General features: G+C 43.9%; 1 protein-coding gene across 6 annotated transcripts in view; it reads left to right on the forward strand.

Moving 5' to 3' along the window:
* Positions 1-20,460: 20,460 nt before the first annotated feature.
* Positions 20,461-27,204, forward strand: part of DCLK2 (doublecortin like kinase 2) — a 156,381-nt gene continuing 149,637 nt past the window's right edge. For 2 of the 6 annotated variants that reach the window (XR_012904152.1, XR_331241.4), the window contains exon 1: positions 20,462-21,929. Coding sequence is in view for 3 of the 6 variants with exons in the window: in XM_025185463.2 (XP_025041248.2) it covers positions 21,509-21,929 (421 nt within the window). In the remaining 3 variants the exon portion in view is untranslated. Of the gene's footprint in view, positions 21,930-22,628; positions 22,787-27,204 lie in introns of all 6 variants that reach the window. The other 4 variants (XM_075930018.1, XM_025185463.2, XM_006111577.4 and 1 more) reach the window with 4 other exon arrangements.

A 27,204-nucleotide genomic window follows, 5' to 3' on the forward strand; every position in this document is an offset into this window, starting at 1 on the left:
TTCAAAAGGAAAATAATATGGTTTACATATATTGTAGAAATTAACTTTTGCTGTGAAAATGCTAAGTATTGTAATCATCTAGCTAGTCTAAATGTTAATTTGGAATTATTTTAGTTAGCCCTATTTCACTAAGGCTATATATTTCTCTTTGCTTAATCATAATGCCATGTTCATTCATCTGCACCATCCATATCTCTTTATTTGTCCATTAGTTTCCAGAGACAGAAGTACTTCTGGTTGCATGGCCTTAGTCAAGACCACTTCTTCCTATCTCAGCTTCCCTTAGCTGTACAAAATGAGAGCCCTTCACCACTTATTTCACAGGTGTTGGCCTTAATATCTGTATAAGGCTTTGAATGCAAAGTGCTATGTAAATTATAAGCATTAGAATCCTCATTCTGAGGAGTGTGGCCACCAGCATTCCTCGTGAGAGATAAGACTGACTCATTTCAATGGAAGCAGGATTTCTCCCTTAATGAACATAGGAATCTTCTTGTAAAGATCTTGGTTAAAAGTTAAGGATCACAAATCTAAATATAGAAACAATTTTCATATTAAAAAATCTAGGCCTCTGCAGTAAAAACAGAATTCCAAATAATCTCTGTACCAGTTTTCTTTTGCCTTCCAAGTTCTGACTGTTGCATTTTACCATTAAGTGATTCTTTCCTCAGAGGGAAAAATATTCCATTAGATAAAAACAGAGTGGATCTGACATACTTTAAACAAAAGACAGATGACCTGGCATTAGGTAGTAGGCAGACAACTAAGACTGGTGAGTACCTTGTTAGGCATTTGGCCTTGCTATGAGGTGATCTAAAACTTTTAATGCATAGTTAATATAAATTTTCAAAAGTTGACTTAGAAAACCAACACTACCACTGTAAAAGCAGCAAGGAGTCCTGTGGCACCTTATAGACTAACTGAAGTGCGTCTGACGAAGTGGGACTTTGCCCATGAAAGCTTATGCTCCTACACTTCAGTTAGTCTATAAGGTGCCACAGGACTCCTCGCCGCTTTTGCAGATTCAGACTAACATGGCTACCCCTCTGATACTTGACTACCACTGTACAACACTGTTGTGATGAATGGGAGGAATACTACCCTTTTCTGTATATCCCAGCCATTTAGTTAAGTAAACTTGCTTGTAAGGGTTAAACCCAGAGATGGTAGGCCTTGAAAGTCTCCAGGAAGTGTTAGCAGGCAGCCAGAAGAACCAATGAAAACAGTTTTTTAAATGGGAAGCAGTGATCTTCCTGCTGCAGTCTTTGAGCAAAACTGAGCTGGGAAATGGGAGTTAAGTTAGGAGGGAGGCATGGAATTTCCAGTGAGATCCATGCCTGGGAAAGGATTAAACCTTGGAACAATAGATGTGAGTAGAACAGGGAATATTTAATTAGACACAATCAGGTTATTGTCTTTAGTTTTGGGTTGCTGAACTCCTCTGTGCTGAGCCCATACCCATGAACATTAACTTTTTAACTGAATCCCAGGGGAAGCAATTGTTTTTAATCTTGCCTCTCTTGGTTGCTGTATAACACCTAGCAATCAAATAATGCTTTTTCTGAATAAAATCACCTTTTTTTAGGACAATGATTTGATTCCTGTGTCCTAGAAGGCAAGAGGTTCTATGTGCATGTGTATAAAACAGCCAGGTCAGCTATTAGGAATTTATAACTGGTTTTCAAGCTCTCTCCTGAGGGAGGGTTAAAGAGCTTGAGGGTACCCCTCACAGGAAGAAACTCCTAAGTGCACCTTCTTGGGTTCTCAATGGGGTTTTTATATTTGGGGGTGGAGGAGTGGCAGCATACCACCCAAGCTCAGGGAATCTGGCCTTGCAGTTTAGACAAAAGCCTTTAGTGGGAGGATATTAGTCTCTTGTGGTCTCTTCCCTTTTGCACTTGAAGTGCCAGAATGGGGAACAGCCTTGACAGCTGCAATTAAGTGGTTTCCAATTGAGTTCTAATAAAATGTGTTTCCACTAATTCTGTACAGCTGTTTTCCAAATGTTCTGATACCAGATGTGGCTCTGTTTTCATATTTATTTGCTTTTTAGCAAGGACAGATCTTTACAAAAACATTCTCAGATTTTGCTGACAATCCAGATTTTGCTGACAATAATATTGATATTCTTGCTTCCACATGAGTTGATTTCTTTGTAATATTTGCTGGCAAATCTTAAATCCTTGAATACTTGCAATTATAGCAATTCTTTATTTGCTATAGTTCCCACCTTTCCTCAAAGTCAGTTAAAAAATTCCATCCAACATGTCATCTCACAGATGCTGAGGACAGTACAAATAATGGTCTCTTTAAGACTCTTTGGATCTTCAGTCTGACCTTTTTACCTCAAAAATGGCCGGAAGAAAAACATGTTTTCTATTAGATGTTGAACAAAATGTCAAATAAAATCATACTTCACAGAAACAGTGTTGCCTCTGTGCCAAGAAGGAGCAGACGTTGGGATCTTTCAAGTAAATACCCCATTTGAAGCTTTAAAAAATCCTTGACAGGTTTTTGGTATAATTAGTTGGCAAAGTATACATCCATCCAGCTCTTGAAGAGGTGGTGACAAAAGGCACTTGGACAACTCCCTTCTCTGTCCTGTCCCCAGAAGCAGCTGCTTTGTGCCTCAGTCTTTACCCAGGACACTATACAGATTCTCTGGCCCACTTTTTCTCCTTTATCCCCTACATTTTTCATCTGAGAAACTCCTAATAAAGGCTGCCTATGTAAACCCAGTGTGTAAAAGGCTTGTCTACAGGAGACAGTTATTTCTGAAGACAACCATGTGCTCTTTTTCCAGAATAAGCCATTAATATATTAACTCAGAGTATGAGTGTTCTTCTGGAATAAAAGTGCCTTATTCTGAATGGCTATGTCTAGACTACATCGCTTTTTTGGAAAAGGGATGTAAATTAGACGTATCGCAATTGCTAATGAAGTGGGGATTTAAATCTCCCACGCTTCATTAGCATAAAAATGGCTGCCGCTTTTTTTCGACACGGAGCTTTGTCGGGGAAAAGCGCCAGTCTAAACGCTGATCTTTCAAAAAATAAAGCCTTTTCCGAAAGATCCCTTATCCCTCTTGAAATAAAGGATAAGGGATCTTTCGGAAAAGGCTTTATTTTTCGAAAGATCAGCGTCTAGACTGGCGCTTTTCTCTGACAAAGCTCCGTGCCGAAAAAAAGCGGCAGCCATTTTTATGCTAATGGAGCGCGGGAGATTTAAATCCCCGCTTCATTAGCAATTGCGATACGTCTAATTTACATCCCTTTTCCGAAAAAGGGATGTAGTCTAGACGTAGCCAATTAGTTTAATCAGGAATAGCTAGTTGACTTTAAATTCACACCCTACCTTAATCCCAAATTCCCAGTTTATATAAACCATTGCTGTTCAAACATGCAGGACCTTTGCTGAGGCATCTAGGGGTTGGTCAGCACTGCAAAAATAACCCACTGCAGTGAGTTTCAGAGCCTGGATCATTTGAGTTGGTTTTGTGCTATGGGGCTAAACACAGCAGTGTGGCAGGCTCTGAGACCCAGAGGGGGGTAGGGTCACAGTCTGAGCAAGGAAAATCGTCAGCATGTGCCTTTTATTAAGCACAAGCTCACCTCAGCTGAGGTGAGACTTGCGGCCTTGGGTTTGGGTTGGGATTGGGGGTTGCAGTGTTAACATCCTAAGTGTAACTAATACAAATTGTAAACCCAAGATGCAAAGGTACTATAGTGTAAAATAAGCCACTCCTCTTCAGAATGCCGTTTTCCTATCTTGTGCATAACACAAGTCATAGCTGTTTAGCCATGCACTCAGCGAGTACCCTCATTGTATCCTTGTTTGCCTAGCACAGGCTGGGCCAGGGCCAGTGAGAGAGGTGTTTTTTATTGGCACAGGATGGCACACAAACCAGGCTGAGGTTTTATGGATTCTAGCACGTTGGTCATATCTTGCCCTATATTCCTGTTGCTTTGAACAACTAGGTTTACAGTGTAAGGATGGAAGAAAACTGTTGCACTGGCTCCTGTGCTACCTAATTCTGAGTTCAGGGGATGTTCCCAGGAAGTGGAGGTGGCCAGGACATCACTGTGCTGCAGTAACTTTTTGTGGACTGGCTCAGTTCGCCCCAGCATTGGGAAGAGCATGAAGGCCATAACTCAATAAAGGAAGAATAATGTGCCATGTAACCACTCCACTCTACAAGACTAACATTTTATAGTTTGTGTTACAAACCCATGAAGTGAATGTGATGGCAACCCAAGATAAGACTACAGCATACTTCCTTGCCACACAAAAACTCTTCTAGATGAACCGTAAGTGGTTCATACTTTAGCAGTCCAGGAATCTTTTCTTTTTTTTTTTTCTGGATGGTCAGCCAAATACTTGTTTTATTCTCTCATTCACAATAGTGCAGCAGGAACACTAAGTTGAAACTATACTTCCATAACAAGAGAAGCAACACATATGGAGAAACAATGCAGAGGTGAGATGTGGAAGATAGCCCAGTTTAACATTTGTTCATGCAGTGTTGCCAATTCTACCGTTGTATAGATATGCGTGTGCTATGATAGTCCAGTTAAGCATTGCTGTAAGCTATTCCCTTTACTTTTAATATCTCATGTTTACAATGGCACTGAAACCCTTTACTGTATAATTACATCTATAAAGCCAGTTTTTAAACGGATGCGTATCTAAATGTGTCCCTGTTTTGAGTTATACAACCAGGCTACGTCTACACTGGCATGATTTTCTGGAAATGCTTTGAACGGAAAAGTTTTCTGTTAAAAGCATTTTTGGAAAAGTGCGTCTAGATTTGCAGGACGCTTTTCCGCAAAAGCACTTTTTGCGGAAAAGCATCCGTGGCCAATCTAGATGTGCTTTTCCGCAAAAAAGCCCCGATCACCATTTTTGCGATCAGGGCTTTTTTGCGGAAAACAGCTCTCTGCTGTCTACACTGGCCCTTTTGCGCAAAAGTTTTTCGGAAAAAGACTTTTGCCCGAACAGGAGCAGCATAGTATTTCCATAAAAGCACTGACAATCTTCCATGAGATCGTCAGTGCTTTTGCGGAAATTCAAGCGGCCAGTCTAGACACAGCCCCACGGTTTTAAAAAATTCTCCAAATATCCACTAGGTGGCAGTGCTTGAATCATAATAGTGCCTCAATAGAAATTGCTGCAATTTTTCTCCCCGAACAACTGGGATGTTAGTCAAAAGATGCATTTTGTTCAGCATGCAGGCAAACTGCTACCATCCACCAATTAGCTGGTATAACATTTTGCATGTTTTCCTGTAAATCTAATGATTGGTTTACATCATCAGTGTGCACAAACTAATCAGCTTGGAAAAGCAGATTCTGGTTTGAATGTGTTGTGAACATACAAGGCTAACAGAACTAAAATTTTATATACCTTCCTAGCTTCCTGCTCATGAAATCCCCTCTCCAGTAAACAAAGCAATCTAGAGGACTGGTAAAATGAGTTCATCTCTACCTACCAGCTACCTGAGCCAATCTCAGCAGCTCAAGCTAGAATGGAGATGAACAATAATACTCAGTGCTCCATGTTTTAAAACCCTTCAGATTTAATTGTTTGGCCTTAAAAGTGAATAAATGTTTTGCAGACAGGAAAATCAAAGCATCGAGGATATTCCTTAGCCTACTGTCAAATTGACCCTGTTCTGCTGTTGCTCTCTATTCTTCCAGCTCTGATCTTTACTACCTACAGCTGGCACTGCTCTGATCTTCTCCTACCCCCTTGTGGCTCAGAGCAAGTGAGAGCAAGTCTTATGCTGTGAAGGCTGAGGCTCTTAAACTGGCTTCTCAGAGCTGCCTCCTTTAAATTGCCTTCACCTAGTTCCACTCAGATTGGCAGCAAAATCTTCCAACTAAACAGCTAAATACTTTCATCACCAAGTTCTTTCCTCTCAGGCATCTCCACTAGAGTACAGTCTACTAAGCTTCCTCCATCACATGGAGGCCAGGACAATACATTTTCTCTTAGCCAGGAGAGGTCAGAAGGTAAACAATCCAATATCTTCTTGTGCTGATTAGATCTCCAGACTTCCTAGCCTGCTGGGCTTCTGCAATGTGTTAACTCCAAAATCCATCAATGCACAGGTGCGCGTGCCCACCTCCACCCTAGTCTCCAGCTGTGCCCAGCCTCATCTTCCTATACATCTAGCTTCTCTCCTTAGCGATTCCTTGAATCATAGGTTTGGAAGAGACCTCAGGAGGTCACTGAGTCCAACCACCTCCTAAAAGCAGGACCAATTCTAACTTAAATCATCCCAGCCAGGGCTTTGTCAAGTCGGGACATAAAAACTTCTAGGGATGGAGAGTCTATCACCTCCCTAGATAACCCATTCCAGTGCTTCACCAACCTCCTAGTGAAGTAGTGTTTCCTAATAGTCAACCTAGACCACCCACACTACAACTTGAGACCATTGCTCCTCATTCTGTCACCACTGAGAACAGCCTCTCTCCATCCTCTTAGGACCCCCTTCCCCTTCAGATATTTGAAGGCTGCTATCAAATCCCCTCCTTACTCTCCTCTGCTGTAGACTAAGCCCAAATCCCTCAGCCTCCAACCTCCTAATCCAGTGTTTCTCAAACTGTGCTCCGCGGCGCCCCAGGGCTCCATGAGGTTGACAAACTGGAAACATCGATAGGTACAATACATACAATCAGCGGACCACTGGGGCTCCGCATAAGTACAACACGTACAATCAGTGGACCGCTGGGGTTCCGCATACATTTTTACTCATGTAAAGGGCTCCGGAGCCCAAAAAGTTTGAGAACCACTGCCCTAATCATTTTTGGTGCCCTCTGCTGGATTCAGTCCAACACATCAACAACCTTTCTATAATGAGGGACCTGGAACTGGATGCAATACTCCAGATGTGAATGTAAGAGAAAAATCAGATATTGTTGAGTGTAGCATTCGTTTTAAATGTCAGGATTTAACATGTTCATTTCACTGTTCAATAGCTTTGTCAGGAAGACCATATGTTTACTTAGTGTTACTGCAAAACAATTTTACTTTAATGGAACAGAGCTATACCTCCACTATCATGGTTTAAGCCTACATTGGAACCCTACCTGGCTGGAACTTCTGAAAATACTAATATAATGAAATGCAGTTTCAGGTTTTAGTCAGTGACATGCAAGTTATCATTTTGTTCTGACTTACTCATGACAAGTCTAAGGGTAATTCTGATTTATGAATGAAAGGGGCAAATAACAGAAATATCAGGCTTCGAGGGCTGTATTAAGCTGAGCTGACTAGGAAAGTGAACATCTCACTGCAACTAGAGCTTTGTTTCTGCCAGAAGTGATAGTAGTATAGTTCTGTGCTATTCCACAGAGTGCTGGAAATTAAAATAAATGAAGTTATTCAGAGAGAAGTTGTCTGGCCTAGCACAGCACTCAAAGTTGTAGGCTAAATAACTTGAAGATCAATTATGATGAATATGTGCAAAGTAACTCAATCATATTTCCAAATGAGGGGTATAGAATCAGATAGCTTCTGATGTCGAGTTGAAATACTATAGTAGGAATGAAGTAACCACAAATGTGGTCAGTATAGTTGGAGTCTTGAAGTTCAGAGGAAAGCAAGAACTCTGGCTCTTTGCTCACAGAAAGGACAAAAGGGTCTGCATACAAAACTCAAATATGAAACTGGGCCCTAATCAAAACTTTTAAAAGAGAGCACTAGTCAAAAATATGGATGTTGGTCAAGGTTCTGAACTTCCTCAATCCCAGGAGAAAAGGATTTCAAATTTTGTGTTTCCACTGCAGCTCATTTACTATATATAAGGAGAGCAAAAGAGTAATAGGTTTTAACTCCTACTCTCTCAGCCCCTGAAGTTCCATGAGTAATAACATAGTTGTGTTGAAATTTGAAGTTTGCTGGCTTTGACCCTTTATAAAAAAAAAAGCAATGCATCACAATAATACCTTCTAAGACATCTACAGGTGCCATGGAATGAAGGGTACATGTAGCTACACATAGTGAAAGACACACTGATAATAGTATCGACAGGGACAGTACTAGGGTATATAGAGCTATGTAAAGCATATGCCCCAGGCTTCAGTTGTGTACTTACTGCATCAGTACTTACTTACCATTGTACTTATTGCAACTTACTTATCTTCCAAACATCCTCACTGACAACTTAAAACAAAGTTTTAAAGACAAGGGCTTTGAAATTGCACATATTTCCCCATAAAATGTTTCATTTCACTCATGTGGAGCTGTAACCCCCTTAGTTGTGGATGAGCATATAGGCCCCTCAGTCAGCAAAATTACACGGCCATTTGCATTTTTGGTACGACACTAATATAAACACCCTACTTTAGTCAAATGTTAAGAAAATCTCATAGCACTAATGTGCAGCAGCACAGGACTCTTGCATTTGTTTTTTCAAAGATGCAATAGTGAACAGTGTAGGTCTAGAATCCTGTGAATACATAAATGCATTCTTAAAACTTGACTCACAAGTCTTAAAGACCATCATCTACATTTTCCCCCTCCTCTCCAATTTATGTCTTTCCAGTAGAAACTAAAACCCACATTCTGAGAGCCCAATCTCTCCCTAATGCTGAGTGACCTCAATTCTTATTTATTTCAGTCATCAAGGGGAGTTGAAGTGTGCAACCCATAGAGCATCAGACCATTATTTAGTAATATGCTTGCGCTTAGGGGCTGCAGGATGGCAGGCTTTTAGCCACCGGTAGAGGGTAAACCAAAAACAATTATAACAAAACACAGAAACACACATGAGAGAACAGATATACAATGTACAGCTTCTTTCACACGTGCAAGACCTGTGAAACTGGGAATCTCTTTTACTGCAGGTGGGAAGTATATTTTTCTCTTGAATAAGAATAATCAAATTTGTGTTTTTATCCATACTGTGATGCAGTGGTTTGGAGAGCCATAAATTATATCTAAAAGTCTGTGAAAGGTTGTTGTTACCATAGAGCAGCAGTTTTCAATCACAGACTATGTCTAAGATTCTAAAAGGATCTACATTTCTATTCAATTTTTAGGAGTCCACAAATGAAAAGAAGTTGAAAACCACTGCTGTAAAGAAGTAAAGTTTATCTAAAATAGGGGCGGGGAACCTTTTTTGGGTTGGGGGCCACTGACCCACAGAGAAAGCAGTCAGGGACTGCACACAAGTGAGAAGCCAAAAAAAAAAACCTTTCACTAATGTGCTCCCCCCCTCCAATTGAGAAGCAGAAAGACACTCCACATTCCCCTCGCACATCAGAGCCTGGGAGGAGTGGTCCAGGTTAGTTGATTTTGTGTGCTCCAGCTCTGAGGTAGAGCAGCAGTGAGACTGGTGGGCCAGCGGGGGCTCCCCACTGATGGAGGGTGCAGCCCTGAGCCTCAGCAGCCAAATCAAGGTAAGCTGGGGGCCATAAGTTCCCCACCACTGGTCTAAACCACTTTTCACTATTTGGAATTCAACTACCAAACCTGATCAGGTAGGTGGGTAGAGAGGGGAAATCAGCATGGAATGTTCTATTCACTGATTACCTCCACATGTGAAGTGGATTCAGTTGATTTTTGTGGTACTGTTCCTCAGTCTTCCAGCTGCTGTAAAGACGTCTTCACTAGTCAAGGGATCCACCTGCAGCAAGAAGACGGGAGTGAAGGTCCTAAGTGTAGGGTTGGTAAAGGGCATGTAGAGCTTATCTTAAAGAAAAGATTACACAGTGTGGGGCTGTATATTTAGTGGAGAACATTCTACAACTGGAATTCCCCTTTAGGAGGACTTCCTGCGCAGCTAAAGTCAAAGGGCGTTTATGGGAATATGACTCTATGTAAATATTCCTAGCCACCTTCAGACTATCTAGGATTCAGAGAGTTAGGGTGGGTCCTGCATAGGGGCAAATACTATTGACTATCAGAATTTAGGATCAACTGTGCAAGGACCTCACCAGTGTTCATTGCTCTCCACACCTGCTACAGATTTTGACCACCAGCAAGTGCAATTCAGCTCCATATGTTTATCCATTCCCACTGCTTGTAGAACTTTCCTTTTAATAAGCTACTAGACTTTCTCTCTTCAGGGCAAAATGGAGTACCTGATATCCTCCTGTGTCTGTCTTAAGTTTGCAGTACACCAAAGGTGGAGGAGAGGATTTCAGCATCAGAGGAATCAGGGCACTGACCTGAGAATTTGCCTCTGCCACAGATTGGACCATAGACAAATGTACCACGGATACATCAATGATATTTTCATCTTTTGGACAGATGATTTTATTAAAGTTATGACAGAAATTTGAGAGAATTACTCACCACCTATCCATTAAATGTCAATTTCTTGGACACCGTGATAAGCCTCATCAATAGAACTCATCAGACAACGATATACAAGAAATCCACCAGGCTACCTCCTTAGATATTACCCCCACACTAACAGATCTGCTATCTACTACTGGGTGCTCATATACCACAGAATGTGCTCTGAGAAGAAAGTCCAGGATATGCACCTGAACACACTCAAAACCATCTTTACCAAAGAAGACACTCCACTAGAGAAGTAGCTCATGGAATGTGCCACCCAAATAGCCTGAGAGAATCTGCCTCAATACAAAAATAAAGCCACCATCTGATTGCATGCCCCTATGTATCATTTATCACTCCATACTAGAAACCATTCTGGGAAAAAATCATCAAACAAATATAATCTACACCAGTGGTCACCAACCAGTAGATCAGGATCTACCAGTAGATCTTGGAGCCTCTGACAGGTGATCCTGACTGGCTTGGCCAGGAAGCTATCAAGCGCTGGTACTTCAGTTGCCCTCTATCCACTATCATGCTGCTTTTGCTCTCTGCCTTAGAGCTGCAACCCTGGGAGCCTCCTTGCTGTGCAGGATGTGGAAGGGAGAAGAAGGGGTGCTGATGTTAGGGTGTCCCTCCTCCCCCAACTTCTGTACCCTATCTCCACCCAGAGATAAGGAGATGGAGGGAGCTTGGCAATGCAAATCTCTGTCACTCTCACACACTGTGTGTGTCTAAACTACATGGCTCCATCGATGGAGCCATGTAAAGTAGTTTACCCAACATGGTCAATGAAACAGGGATTTAAATAATTCCCGCTTCATTAAAATAAAAATGGTCGCCGCGCTGTGCTGACAATCAGTTAATCTGGCACAGCACAGCAGTCTAGATGTGGATCAATCGACAAGGGAAGACTTTGTCGACCGCTCCCTTATGTTTCATGAACCGAGGTTTACAGGATTATTTAAATCCCCGCTTCTTTGACTATATCAGGTAAACTACTTTACATGGCTCCGTAGAGGGAGCCATGTAGTCCAGATACACCCTGTGGCTACATCTACACTGGCATGATTTTCCGGAAATGCTTTTAACGGAGAAGTTTTCCATTAAAAGCATTTTCGGAAAAGCGCATCTAGATTGGCAGGACGCTTATCCGCAAAAGCACTTTTTGTGGAAAAGCGTCCGTGGCCAATCTAGACGCGCTTTTCCGCAAAAAAGCCCCAATTGCCATTTTCATGATTGGGGCTTTTTTGTGGAAAACAACTCTCTGCTGTCTACACTGGCCCTTTTGCGCAACATTTTTTCAGAAAAAGACTTTTGCCCGAATGGGAGCAGCATAGTATTTCTGAAAAAGCACTGACAATCTTACATGAGATTGTCAGTGCTTTTGCAGAAATTCAAGCGGACAGTATAGACAGCTAGCAAGTTTTTCCGCAAAAGCAGATGATTTTGCAGAAAAACTTACCAGTCTAGACACAACCTGTGTGTGTCTCTGTCATTCTTACAAACACACACTGTCCTTCACTCTCCTCTCCCGACCCAACACGTGGTGAGGGTGGGGGTTGTTGCTAGTTTTACTGCTTGCAAAGGGGGTTATTTTTGGTTTTTGATGGGTCTGTGCATTTCATAATTTTCATTCCTCTCTTACGCTTACATTTAATTCTTTGAGTAGTGAGTTCTAAAACACCTAACCTGTTCTGGCTGGAGTAATTATCCCCATAGTAATTGCTGCTCTTGGAGTGGCTGGCATGTCCCTTCATCCCCTGAGAAAGGCAGAGCAGGGTGTCTCTGCATGCTGTCCTTGCCTGCAGACACCACTCCTGCAGCTCCCATTGATCAGTAACAGGGAACCATAGCCAGTAGAAGCTGTGGGCTCAGTGCTTGTAGAAGAGGGGCAGCGCATGGAACTACTGCTGTACATTCCAGCTCCTTTCAGGAGTGGTGCAGGGCTGGGACAGGAGTAAGCCGCCTTAACCCCACTGCTCCACCACGCAGGAGCCATCTCAGTTAAACGGTACCCAGGCAGAGCCTGCGTCCTGAACCTCCTCCTGCCCCCAATCTCCTGCCCCAGACATGAGTACCCCCTGCACCCAAACCCCTTCCCAGATCTTGCACCCTGAAACCCCTCCTGGACCCCAATCCCCTGCCCTGGGCTAAGCCCGGAGCCCCTCCCAGACTCCAAACCCCTTGGCCCAAGACCAGAGCCTGCAGCCCAACTGCCTATCCCAGCCTGGTGAAAGTGTTTGAGGATGGGCGAGAAAGAGGGATGGAGTGAGCAGGGGGAGGCCTCAGAGAAGGGGTGGATCACAGTCAGGGCCTCAAAGAAGGAGCAGGAAGGAAGTGCTGCAAGGCTGTTTGGGTTTGAGGTAGATCTTACATTGCACTTAAATTGAAAAAGTGATCTTGTGGTTAAAAAGATTGGAGACCACTGATGTACACTCACTGATGACTCCACCCTTAAAGAAGTCTTTCCTGAATCACCACTTCTGGCCTTCAAACTACCTTCTACTCCCCCAAGTTCTCCAAAATCATCAACAAAAGCAAGCTCCTCACAGATCAGCACACACCAACTCAAAGTGGTACCAAACCTGCCAGAACAGATACAAAACTTAAAGACCTATTTTTACTGCTAAAATGATCAACATTCTCCCCCCCGCCCCGACCACAAACCTTTCAAGATGAATGAGTCCGATGCATACTCAACACAACATACAATTGTGCCTTAAAGGCCCCACTTATAGGTTGGACTTTCCTGGTCCGGCACCTGACTGGTCTCAGATGTGGGATTTTGCTGGACCAGAAGAAGTCATTTCTGGCATCCCTGCCCTTGCTCCCCCTCTCTTGCCACTCCCTTTGCCCTGGCGACCCCACACCGCTGCCGTGGCTCCAGGATCCACCAAGTAGCCGCTGCCCTGCCATCCCTGCAGGTGTCCCTGCTGTTGGCCCTCCACCGGGACTCTGGATGTGTGTCGGGCCATCAATGTTGCCAGACCAGAGAGTCCCAGTTTAGAGAGTTTCAGCCTGTAACAACTATGTGAATAAAACCAGGCACTTTTGAATGAACACACACATGAAAATGATAAAAGGCAAAAACACTATATTACTTATGCGTGAATACTTTGTGAAACGTGATCACTCTATAGCTGATCTATCAGACTTCACGCTCAAAGGAAACCTGCACAACACTTTCAAGAGCTGAGCCTGGGAGCTTAAATTCATAACTTTGCTAGACAATAAAAATTGTGGTCTGAATAGAGACACTGGAGTTATGGCTTTTACAGCAATCTGTAACTCACTAACAACCCCTCCCAGCTGCCTTCTTTCTTTCCCTCCTTCCTTCTCCCGACCCTTTTCCTCCTATGACTGGAGGGCTGTTAATAGGCCACACTGCACCTTGAATGGTCCCTTGAAATGTGTCTTAACTACTTATGGTAAACAATGTGTTCCATGTTGTATTTAACTGTGACATTCTGTGTACATTTCCCAGACCTCAAGAAAATCTCTGTGAAAGCTCAAAAGCTTGTTTCTCTTACCAGCAGAAACTGGTCCAATGAAGGTATTTCCACCCCTGCCTTGTTTCTCAAATGTTATGAGCCCATCACCACTACAACAACACTGCATACATAGGAACTTCAGGTGACTCATACAGAAGTGTCAAGTTAAAAAAAAACCAATAATTTGCAGAGAAATAAAATTCATGGCATATTTCTTAAGGGAAAAGAAAATGTGTTTCTCTAAGATGTTAACCTAGCCAGCAAGTTATACTTTATTACACATGATAATGGAAGAGTGAAGTCTTTAAGAACTAAGCACTTGTATGTCTGCTTGAAAAATTAAAGCACTAGAAGAAATTCCCTTTAATATTTTATCCTTGCTAAATTTTATTTAATTTGGACCATACTATATCTTATAGATGTTGAATAAGTAAGTTAAAATAAACAAAAACATTTCCATCATACCTTTAATGGTACAGAATTCATTCATACCCAGTATTATGAATAATCACCAAAATGATAAAAGACACAGAAACTCAGGCCTGATCTCAATTGGGGCATCAGAAAGATTGTCATGATATACTCAGATCGTATTTATCAGGGCATTAGAATGTTCATGCATACTTTACGAGACTTTCTTGTATTAGAGAACATCTAATTTTTGAAAGATCAAACTGTGGGTCGCTGGTCCAGCACTCTGGGGACTTGACTGGTCCCAAACGAGGGGATTTGCTGCACCAGGGAAGGCCTGTGCTGCCACTGGATTAGGGGTCCAGCCTGCCCCTACTGCTGCCCCAGCCCTTGGAACTCTCCCCGGCCCCACTGCTGCTAGGGTGGAGCACCACGGACAGAGCTCCACAACCACAGCAGAGCTCTGTAGCTGGAGCAGAACAGCTCAGCAGCCACCTGACTCAGTGACTGGGGCTGGAGCTGTGCAGCCTGGGTTATAGCAGAGGGCTGGGGCCAGGGCTGAAGCTCCACAACCAGGAACAGAGCTTCCTGGCCTCTTCTGGGGGTGGAGCTCGACAGCCGCTGCTGGGGCCAGAACTCTGCACTGTGCTGCCCATTCCCTTCTTCTCGCGACACATACACAGGGCTACTGGTGCCCCCTAATGCACTCATGCCCTGCAGCCAGACCTTCCTTTTCCTGGGCTCTGTGGTCCAGAAACATCCGTAGTCTGTGCCAGACCACAGATGTTGCTGGAGCAGGAAGTACCAGTTCAGGGAGGTACAACCTGTAATAATAATGGAATAGTTTTGAGTATACTGCTTCATGTACATGAAAATGCTACTTTAACAAACCCAGCCAAAATGTGCAAGAGAATATAAAAATGAAAGAAACAGATTAAAACCCAAGAAACTATATGCTGTCATAAATGGGTCAAAATATGTTCTAAAAGTTACAAAGGCAACACCTTGGGCATGATTTGCTAAGGGCCAAGCAACATTAAAAAAAGCACTTATCTTCAAAATGTCTAAGGTAATCAACAAGAAATATTTATATTCATTTGTCTATCTCAGTATACACAGCAATGGGCTGCTCTCATTTGTTGCACATCATTCTCATCTATACATACAGGCAATGAATTCAACACTCACATTAAAAAGTAATAAGTACTGATTTTCTTATTAATAATCAGTGATCAGATTCCTATAAATATATGGATATCAGTGCAGGACAGGGCTGGATTGAGGCAATCTGAAGCCCTAACATACCTGACACGTCCTATCATGAGTGTACTTCTGTAACTCCATTCAACATTGGGAATAGTGACAGCTAGAGTCCGGAGTATCAGTGGACAAGGGACACTTTTTCTCTCCAGGAATGGCACAGGGATTCCCTCTCCCTACCGACAAGCAGCAGAAGGGATCTCTAATACTTGCCTCAGAAGTTGGGGCATACCTATTTGGGTGAGGGGTGGGCAACCTATTGTCCCTGGGTGGCATGCAGACCATTGGGGTTCTATGGATGACCACAAGACATTTTTGTGATTTAAAGTAAAAGGTTCGGAAATGTGGCTAGCCCCAGGGAGGCGCAGAAACAGGCAAACTATTATTAAATATCTTTTAAACTTTTATTAAAGGGCTTCTACATATAAATTATTATTTTATCAATTTCTTACATACATAGGCACCAAATAATTATTAGAATGTCCAATAAACAAAATGCAATACAGTAAAGAAAATTCGTTGAGGTTTCTCTAAATCCCAATAGTTGTTAACAAGAGACCAGGGATTATTAACAGTTACATTTACATCAGTCTTACTTATAAGACTAATCATTTATCTAAAACTCTTAACGCTACTACTTAACAATACCTCTAAACAATTTCAGATAACAATACTTACATTTAACAGACACACAAACTACAACAATAACAACAACATATTTGGTATTCGTTATGTTTGGTATATGTTATGCTCTACAGGAACTCATTTGGTTCGGTGAGCAGGAGGTGGCCCTCGAGTGATCAGTCCTCGGACCTGGCTCATATTCTGCCTTCCAATGTTTATTCGGGATTCCTCAATTTGATACAGGAGGGGAAGCTGTTTTATAGAGAAAGCTTTTGCGCGCTTTTTGTGATAGGCTAGCAGACCCTGTCTGTTAAGGGACAGGAGTAAGGGGGTGAGATGGTTTCCTGTTTTTCGTTTTCTGCCTTATCGGGCATGGCACAGTCAGCACAACCAGCACGAACTTTATATGAACTTTTCAGGTCTGGTTTTGGTTCCTGTTCGTCGCTGATTTTTAAGTTACATAATGTAAGGTTTTTCATCAAGGGGAAGTTGACCTTTTGCTTGGATGGCAATATGCGCGAGAGGCCTGGCCAGCAAAGAACCTGCTTCCACAATTTTGTTTACCATTTTGTTTACCACGTGCAGGGTTGCCAGATTCCATTAGTTTCCATCCACATCATTTTTCCTCCCCTTACTGGTATTACTAAAGGGACACATAGGTAAAGCAAGGACATGTGAAGTGAGGTGCATGCTGATTGCACACAAAATTGACTATAAGAGCTGTGCGGTACCTCTCCATCCAATCAAAGGACAGACGTGATTCAATCAGCGCACTGCAGATTCTAGGTATGCAAATGCTATTAGCAAAACTATCTTATACTAGGAGACAGTCTTGGTTACAGCAATCTTATAGCCCACTGAGATGAAGCAGGGGCACTCATGTGGCCCACTCGCTAGCCTAGGTTGCCAGTCACTCATTTGGGTAGAGATAGGCTGAACCCTCTGCTACGGATGTAAATGGTTAACCAATAAGCCTCACCGTTAGTAGGTGAGGCTTACTGATTCCAGTTAATCAGTAGGAGCTGGAGCAGATCCTTGTTTAGTCCAGGCAGGGGGCTGCTCCAGCCCCACAAGGTCCACCACAGGCCAGAGCAGCCCCTGTCTGTGACAGGCTCCCCTGCCCCTTTCCTCTCTCCACAGCAGGCAGGGGAAAAAGCAGCCCCTTTCTGTGGCAGACAGGGGCTCTCCCCACTCCCTACTTCAGGTTACATGCTGGTTCCCCAGGAGGATGGTCCGTAGGGGCTGTTGGCTTCATGTCCAGGAAACCAGGTGCAGAGCCTGCAGCAAGCCTCTTTGGGTGCAGAGCCAGCAGCTTTATTTAAGCTTTATATTTCAGAGCCCACATCGCATGTAACCATTAGGATTTTTAGCAGTTATATGGTTAATTTTTTAAGCACCTTTTTACATCCCTGCCCTCTGCACTGTTCTCCTCTGTCACACCAGGAGATCTTTGGTGGAGTTTTCACTAGAAGTGGGATTTGGGATACTATTTTTCCATTGAGATACTTGGAGAAATTCACAAATCTTAAATCTATTGTTTCAGACTTGACTGCACACTTTTAAGGAATGTTACTTTTTCAAGGTTATTTTTTGACAACCCTCAGGTCTAGAAACTTTTTTTCAAATGAAATCTTTGCTTGATATGTCATCACATGACCCTAGGAACTGGGGCTCTAGATACTGGTTTATAACATAAACCCAGAATTTGAGACTCCAATTAGTAACCTGGGTAAGGAACAATTTTAAAAATATTAACATTGTATCCCCTCCTCACTGACAATATTTATTTCAAAACAATAGAGAAACCAAGCAACCTTATGCTAACTGGGCTGGTGACCTAAAACACAAAGATCAAATTTTAAGCTCAATTACTCTAGTAAAAAAATCCCAGAATAACCCTATTGAGGCCAATCATGTTACTTGAGTGTAACTGAATGGAGAATTCAGATATACATATTTAAGACAAATATGTTCTGAGAAATAATATAATAATAGCGAGCTTGATTCTGATTTCATTTACACTCCTGACATATGATTAATTTACCGATATATGAGAGCAAAGTCTGGCTTGCTGTCTTTGTGATTTGGGAGGATGTTTTACTACGAACAGGTAATGTTTTTTCCAATTATGTAATTTATTTTCCTCCCCGACAGTAAGGCTGTGTCTAGACTGGCCAGTTTTTCCGGAAAATCAGCCGCTTTTCTGGAAAAACTTGCCAGCTGTCTACACTGGCCGCTTGAATTTCCGCAAAAGCACTGACTTCCTACTGTAAGAAATCAGTGCTTTTTGTGGAAATACTATGCTGCTCCCGTTCGAGCAAAAGTTCCTTTTGGGCCAGTGTAGACAGCTGAGATTTGTTTTCCGCAAAAAAGCCCCCATTGCGAAAATGGCGATCAGGGCTTTTTTGTGCAAAAGTGCGTCTAGATTGGCCATGAATGCTTTTCCGCAAAAAGTGCTTTTGAGGAAAAGCGTCCGTGCCAATCTAGGCGCTCTGTTCCGAAAATGCTTTTAACGGTGTATCAGCAATACAAAAGTTGGAGCGTGAAGAGATTCTCAGTTCTGTCCTTGATTTTCCTTGCTTTTTCCAAATTTGATTGGCAGCGTTTGTCTTCACTGAAGGTAACTGGCTCTTACCTGGGAGCTGTCCTAACCTCTTTACTATCTACATAAATGTAAGGGGACTGTTACCCCTTACTAAAACTCTGTGGGAGTTTTTGGTTTGCCAGCTCACAGTATCTGAAGGGGAAGAGTTCATGAGACTGACTGACCTCAGAGACAATGGAAAGCAGCCAACACTCCAGCTCAGCCTGATTGACAGGTTGGACAGGCCAGTGAGGACAGTGAGAGGCCAGGCCCCGTCCTCTCTGTGAGCTGGAATTGTCTCTGAACAAACAAGCTGTGTGCAGAAGAGGTCCTGCAAAGACAGAGAGCTGAAAGAGGAGTACAAGAAGAAGTCCTGCAGCGACAGAACCAGACACAGACAGGCCAAGCAGTGCAGACCCTGTGTTGAGCAGCAGACTGGCAGTGCTCAGAAAGCCAAAAGGAACAGAGAAGCAACACAAGGAGCTGGAACTGGCCAAGCAGCACAGCCTGCAGCTGGATGTGGTGAGCTACTGGGACCTGCAAAGTGTGGGGAAAGGCTCTGGACTGGGAGAGGGGTCTGGCCACTTAGAGACTGAGGCTGTGTGGTCACTGCCAGTGCAAGTGTGTCCAGCCTGCAGTCCCTTGCAGCACATCCAGGGCTTCTAAGGAAGAGACTGTGGACTGTCCTTACACTCTGCAGACTGCTGTGTTGATGTCCCTGTGCTACAGAGCAGGGCTGTGTGTTCTCATTTAACCATTCTCATTGTTTCTTATTCTATTCTCTTTAATCAGTTGATGTTTAATAAATTGTATTTGCTTTGAACCTTATGAAGTGATCACTGGGCCAAGAAGGCCTGCAGTGTAAAGAGAGCACCTCGGAGTGGGGACACCCTAACTCCTGCCCCTAGTGACTAAAAGGTCAGGGATTAAGCCCCAGGAAACCTGGGCCCAGCCTTGTTGGGGTTTCAAGGGCTCTGCTACTCAGGAGAGTGGAGGGGGAGCCCTCAGGATCAGGGAGCTGTGGGGTAAAGGAAGTGGGAGCGGGGACTCAGATCCTTTCGCTGGTTCATTTCACCAGGGTGTATAGAAGCCAGGAAAGTTCCCCACAATAGAGGGACCATTCCCCCGCTTACATAAACATCTTTCATTCCCTTGTGATGGTGCTTTACACCTTGGCTGGCCAACTGGTCTGGGGTGCCCATAGGAGCCTACCAAATTCATGGTCCATTTTGGTCAATTTCAAGGTCTTCATAGGATTTTAAGAATTGTAATTTTCATAATTTCAGTTATTTAAATCTGAAGTTTCATAGTTCTGTAATTGTAGGGGTCTGACCCAAAAAGGAGTTGTGTGGGTGTGTGTGGGGGGGTGAAGGTTATTGTTAGGCAAGTTGCAGTATCATGAACCTTACTTTTGCAGAGTGCTGCTGCAAAAGGATGGATGACATAGTATGACATTGCAACCCATATTTCTGTTGGCAGGGTACTGCCTTCAGAGGTGGGTGGCTGACTGACAGCCACTGCTCTCCAGCCACCCAGCTCTGAAGGCAGCACCGAAGTAAGGGTGGCAAAACCACAGCTTCCCTCCACTTCCACTCCCTCTTGAGTGAGCCCCCCTCCAATTTAAGAAACCTGGGTATCTTCTGTGAAATCTCTACGTCTACAGCGTAAGACAAAAGCACGGAAAATAACAGATTTCGTGGCCCATGACGTGTTTTTCTTGGCCAGGCATTTGAAAGGGCTCTCGGTATAACCTGCAACTCCAGCGCTGACTACAATGGGGCGGATGAGCAGCAGCTCCTGCTCAAACCCAGCTGGGCTCATTAGTGCGCGAGTTGGCGTCTGTCTAGGACCCGGGAGAAGCCCTCGCCTGCCTCACACGCTGCATTGCCATTATCACGAACTGGCCGGGCTGTAGCCGCAGCTCGCGCCTCCTGTTGGAGCCTCTGCGCCCGCTCTGGAAGCTGCCGCCGGCATAGGAAAGCAGCAGGGGGGTGGCGAGCGGGCGTTTCGGTTTCGGGCAGCTGCTGCCGAGCCTACCCGCGGGAGCTGCGCCGGGTGGGACCGCTGGCTCCGGGGCTGATTGTTGCAGCGCTGGGGAGGGGGCGGGCCTGGATTTGTGCCTCTCTCTGGGCGCCTTGTGGACAGGCGGCGAATGCGGTAGCGGCGGCCGCCGCGTGCGCCATCCCCTGCAGCCCGCCCATGCGAGCCGAGCCCAGGCGGGCTCCCGACGCGCTGTGCTGGGCAATTGGAGCCGGGCGTTCGGGATTGGAAGGCGCGGGGAGCGGGCGGGCTAGACGTGCCGTCCCCACCCCCACCTCTCCCTCCGCCGAGAATGGCATGATTGGGGACATCATGGCTAGCGGCATCCTCTTTATTGTGTGAGGCTGCGTGGCCTCGGCTGGGAGCCAGCTGCCCCCGTCAGCAACTCCTCAGCCCGCCGAAGTTTGTGCCCTGTGTCCTAGCTGCTGTGTCTAGCCGCGGGACGCGGAGCTAGGCTCGCCTCGGGCAGCCGGCAGGGATGCTTTTGGGCGGGGGCGCGTGTGTGCGTTAAGCGGGGGGCGAAGACCACCGCGCCGTAGGCAGGACTGTAAGTCCCAAGGGCAACGCGCTGCTGGTGGCGCGCCGGGTGTGAATGCTGAGCGGGTTGCGTGCAACCCCCTCGGCAGAGTCGTGCAGGCAGGTTGGCTGGGCGTGATGCTCCGTTAGGTGGGCGCTGTATTTGCGTGCCCTGAGCCGGGCTTAGCTGCGGGTTTCTGGGGACGCGGCCCCTTGCAGCCTGGGGGAAGGCAAGGCTGGGGGACTAGCTGTTGGAAAGGGTGTGTGTGTGCAATAAATAAAGCAATAAATGGCCAGCAACAGGAGCATTGAGCTGGAGCACTTCGAGGAGCGGGACAAAAGGCAGCAGCGCTCGGGGTCCCGCAGAGCGGGCACCAGCTCGAGTTGCAGCAGCAGCTCCGGGCCCAAGGGAAACGGGCTGATCCCCAGCCCCGCGCACAGCGCCCACTGCAGCTTCTACCGCACGCGGACGCTGCAGGCCCTCAGCTCGGAGAAGAAAGCAAAGAAAGCCCGGTTCTACCGCAATGGGGACAGGTACTTCAAGGGCTTGGTGTTTGCCATTTCCAGCGACCGCTTTCGTTCCTTCGATGCTCTCCTGATCGAACTCACCCGGTCCTTGTCGGACAATGTCAACCTGCCCCAAGGGGTCCGCACCATCTACACCATCGATGGCAGCAGGAAACTCACCAGCCTGGAGGAGCTAGTGGAAGGTAAGAGAGACACCTGCAGTTGCTGAGTAGTCCAGGTGGTACAGGAGGGCTGGTTCCTGAGGGGCCTGGCCTCTTACCGTGCATTCCTGTAAAACACACACTCCCCCAGCATGTTGTGCCTTTCCAGTCCTCCCACCCCATCTACAGAAGGCATTCATGTTCCTCTGTTATGTTTTCCCTGCCTAAATCCACAAGGCACCTTAAAAGAAAGCCATTTGGGGCTACATTCTGTAATCCCATTTGGCTTCAATCCAGAGTTGATCTAGATTGAAACTGGTGTGACTGAGTGGGATTTTGCTCCTTTTCATCTGCAGAGATTTTTTCAAAACAAAACAACTAGTGAATCTTCATTGGGAAATGTGTAAGTATTAAATATGTTTAGAAGCAAAAAGAAGACAGAGTGCAGAGAAGCTGAAAATTTGCCCAAACCCACAGGCCTAGTTGATGGAAGAGCTAGGTTTAAAATTCTTTTTTTTTTCTCTGCCCACTCCATTACCTGCACCAGTCTTCCTTCCTGTTCCCAGCCTCCTTTCACTGCTATCACTGCTGCTTGCTTCCTTGAGGCTTGCTCTGAGTGCCCTATGTTGGTGTTTGTTATTTGATCCTGTGTGATTAATTAATTGGTTGATATTTTGTTTCAACTGTAGGATCAGCAGTAAATGTTCTGGATGTATTTCAAATATCTTTTTATGTGTTTAGGAACGGAAGTGGTATGGTATTATTGCTGTTTCACCCATGGTGATTCAGGCTTCTTCAGAACAAGAGAAAGCCCTTTCATTGTAAAATACTCTGAAAACAGTCATCCTGTAGGAGCCTTCATATTGATGCTTTGCCATTTAATGGACCAGACTGGAGGTGTAAGTTCCTTTTTCAGAAGTGATTTAGGGCTAAGGCCTTATTGATAGAGCCCTACTAATCCACAGATATCCGTTTTATTTGTATGGGTGTCCATGGATGTGGACGCAGATATCTGTGAATCATTTTTGCAGATGTGGATATGGATACTAATTTTTTTATCCTTGCAGGGCTCTACCTATTGAGATTCAGTGACACTTAGGCCCTGATGGGCCAAACTTCTGAAGTTTTTTTTTTTTTAAAGAGGAAGCTTGGCATCTAACGGAACATAGAAAAATGCCTAATTCCCATTTAAATTTATGGGCGTTAGCTGCTAAGACACTTTTGAAAATTGCAGTTGGCACCTATCTTCATTCTAGGGGCCTAAATATCTTTTAAAAAATATGGTCCATCCGCCTTATTGAAGAAGACTCCTCTGAATTTTCAGGCAATGGCACTTGCTTTAAGCAGGGATAGTGGAATGTTGCGGAGTTCTTTCGTTCTAACTCTTGTTTTTGTACGTTTTCTCTGTAGCACAATGCCCATAATCATTCTCCAACCTCTCTTTAAAAAGGGATTGTTCAATTTTAAATAATCCACTAAAAAGGTGCCTGTGCTGCATATCTTTAGAGCCCCGTGCAGAAACAAATTTTGTATCCACATCTACATCTATATACACAAAATTGAGCTGTGGATATCTGCAGATGTGGATAACCGCTGATATAAAGGGGATGTCCGTGGATTTGCAGGACTGTATATATTTGGGTGTGCAATAGTCAGGTTGGTGCAAATGGGTGTTCTGTATATGATATATAAATACACTGAAACTATGTTTTCATTTGTTGCTTGTTCTCTATACTCTTTTTTTTTTAATTGGAGTTTATTCTCCCTGTAGCCTCTCTTTCATGGTCTTACCTATGCAAAATTTTCAGTATAATTTGTCAGTCTTTCCATTAGGGCCAGGTCTTGACTCTTGGTGCTTCAATCAATGAGGCCAGAAGGTGGCTGTTTAAGTGAATATGAAATTAGACAAAGGTAGTTTGCTCATTACTAGTCTAGATCACCTTGGAGACCATCAAAATGAGTGCCTAGTAGAAGTGATCGTTTAATGCCAAAGCACCCAGATGTTTATTACAGTGATTTCATGCTGTAGGTGATTTTTAGTTATTGTTAAAACTGATGCCTATCATGATGGATGAAAGTTTATGAAAATCCTATCTTTTTTTGTTGTTTTCATGTAATATGCTTATTGAGTGTGCCCTCTTGCTTTATTCATCAGATGCACAGCAGCACAACAATGCTACTATTGAAACATCACTTTCGTGGTTCTCTCAGTAAAATAAATGGGGAAAAAAGATTCCCAATAATTTGCTCATTTGTCCATGATCAACACAGCTCACAGAAAAGTCCTACAGAATCATGATTGGATTAGCATATGCTCCAATTAGCACACCAAATTTCACCAACATTGGCTTCAGCTCTAGATCTGTTTACTGTGCAGATAGAAGAAAGCAAACCCTGGGGCAGGAAGCATGCAGGGTAGGGAAAACCCATACTACTAGTGGCTATCCATAGAAACCCTCCTTTGCAGTCAGGACTCATCAGTTTGGTGGAGAAACACTTACTCTTTACTTTCTCTTCCCTTCTGACCAAGCAGACTTGAATCAAAAATCAGAGGAATTAATGCTTCTAAAAGAATGGCAATAGCCTTGTACTGTCTCATGCACCTCTACTAATGTTGTCACGTTGTAAGTACAGTGCAAGGCTTTTGTGTATGGTAACTGGTGCCAAGCACCAGAGCCAATGCAACCACCTACTTCAGTCCTTCACATCTCTGTTGGCAGGACAAGCTGTTTGTACATCTTGCCCAAGTAGCTGTACTTGGAACCAAAAGAGTTCTAATTTATTGGTTGCAGTAGCAGCTCCATCAAATGAACTGAAAAAGAGTTCTGTGACTAGCCCAGTAGGTGCTGTATTAAGCTTGTTTCCACTTAGTCGCTCTTTACAGCTCTTGGAAATGTACAGATCCAATGCAGATGAGCACTTTAAGGCAAATTTGCTATTTGCCAGTTAAAATATCTGTCTGGCATATAAGAACCAGCTGATCAAACCCTGTGTCATGGTACTCTGAATCAGCTAAATTGAGACACTACATGCTTTGTTGTGGGCTTGGGCACACAAAATAAGAAATTCTATTTTTGACATTTTTAAAAAATTAGCCAGGCAGTTTTTTCGTGTTTTTTTTTTTTAAATGTACATAGATGTCTATGACTCATCTATAGCCACAAACAAATTTAGCAGCACGTGTCACAACAATAAATGTAACCTAACAACTGCAATTAAGAAATTTAACATCCTCAGCATGTCTGGTGAAACATGCTTTAAACATCATGTCCTGAAACTGATGTAAACTTGTGCTTTCCTGGCTCAGAGATGCTGTGGCTGTTCTAAACCAGGGGCAGGCAATATGTGGCGCTCAAACCAAAAGATACAGTTTGTGATGGTTACTTCCTGGTGGGCTGAGAGATGCTTTGTTTGCCTGCATATCTGTAGGTATGGCCACTTGCAGCTCCTATTGGCTGCTGTTCACCGTTCCCTGCCAATGGGATCTGTAGGGAGTGATGGCTAGTGTTCCCTCTAATATTTTCCATCCATGTGCAGAATATTTTTTTATGTACATGGAAGCATATAGAAATGTGCATCACCAATAGAAACACAAAACTTAGCTATGGGTGATAGGGATAGAGATGAAAGAAAGAGTAAAACAGAGAATAGCTTATTGTCTTTTTATAAATCCATGGTATACTCACATCTTGAATACTGCATACAGATGTGGTCACCTCATCTAAAAAAAAAATGTACTGGCATTGGAAAAGGTTCAGAAAAGAGCAACAAAAATTATTAGGGATTGTAATGGGTCACATGAAGAGAGATTAAAAAAGATTGGGACTTTTCATCTTCGATACCATGCTGGGGGAAAAGGTTTTTAAGCCAGCTTCCCCCAGCTCCAGCTCCTGTTCCCCCCACTAGCTGGCAGCAGGGGAGAGGAGGAGTGACTTAGGCTTATTGGGTAGTTGAATAGTCATTTACATCCCTATTTAGGGCTCTACCAAATTCATGGGTGCGACGGACTGTGAATCTGATCACCTGGTTAAACCTGCCTATTGTAGTGGAGAGGGCTCCTGCTGTATGTCAAGCCCTGCAAAGGCTGCTCCCAGGGTCAGGTCAGACGTACTACCAGGAACCTCCCTTGGCTGCAGGAAGCTTTGAGGCTGCTGACAGAGAGCCCAGCTCTGAAGGCAGCACTCTTGTCAGCAACAGTGCAGAGGTAAGGATGACAAAACTTGAAATGAACTCCTTTCAGGTCTGGAGCCCCATAGTTACAACCCTGGGGAACTTCACACACACACCTGAAACCACAAAACTTGACTATTTAAAAAAATTATATTACCAGGGCTTGACAAACGGCGGTGAAACCTACTCGCCAGCCCCACACTGCATCTTATAGGTTATGCTTCAAACTGGGAGCCAAAACACTAATCTTAGATCTGCCCCCAATTTGCGATACTGACTTCAGCTAGCACACGTAAATACAAATTGCAACTTCCCACTCCAGCAATGAATGCTGTCCTGCAAATAGGAGTCACTTCATTGGGAAAACAGGTGGCGTTTCCAAAAAGACAGCACAAATTCTAGTACAGTAATTACTCATTTAACACGTGCCCGCTTAACACATTTTTGCAACAGCACGATTTTTTTTTAGGGAACATTTTTTTGAATAACATGACTGTCCCCGAAATAACACGTGGTGGAGTACTTCGTGTGGCGGTGTAAGTTGGTGAAAACAGTGGTAATACGCATGAGCAGATGAATACATGTAGTCACAGCATTCCTCCTCTCGCTCATGTGTTTCTTTGTGTTTTAACAAACCGTGGCGACTTGTGTTGCTAGATATCTAATGCTGATGTTGACGACCGACCACCAACAAAAAATTGACTTTGCCACCACCACCTGAAATGCAACCCCCACGTTTTCCATTATTTTTAATGGGAAAATTGACCCCGCATAGCACGTTTTCGCTTAGCACAAACGTTTTCAGAAATGCATCTATAGTGTTAAATGAGGAATTACTGTACTTTTTACCCATTTCCCACATCTGTAAAATGAAAAAGAACACTACCATCCATATCGTATACCCTTAACCATTACACCTGCTCATTTGAACTCAGAGTTTTTATTTACTGAACAACGAAGAAATCCTCTGATGCTGTGATTATTGGCTTGTGCTAAATACAGATGTGTAGAAATATTTTCTACCAGGATTAAATTATGTATTTAAACTCACATTATGAAATTGTTTCTAAACATCATTGAACACAATGTAACAAATCAATAGGAGTGCAAATCTGTGGGAACCATTTGTATCAGACCCTAAATTTCA

The sequence above is a fragment of the Pelodiscus sinensis genome, chromosome 5, assembly GCF_049634645.1.
Source record: "Pelodiscus sinensis isolate JC-2024 chromosome 5, ASM4963464v1, whole genome shotgun sequence".
NCBI classification, from domain to species: domain Eukaryota; kingdom Metazoa; phylum Chordata; order Testudines; family Trionychidae; genus Pelodiscus; species Pelodiscus sinensis.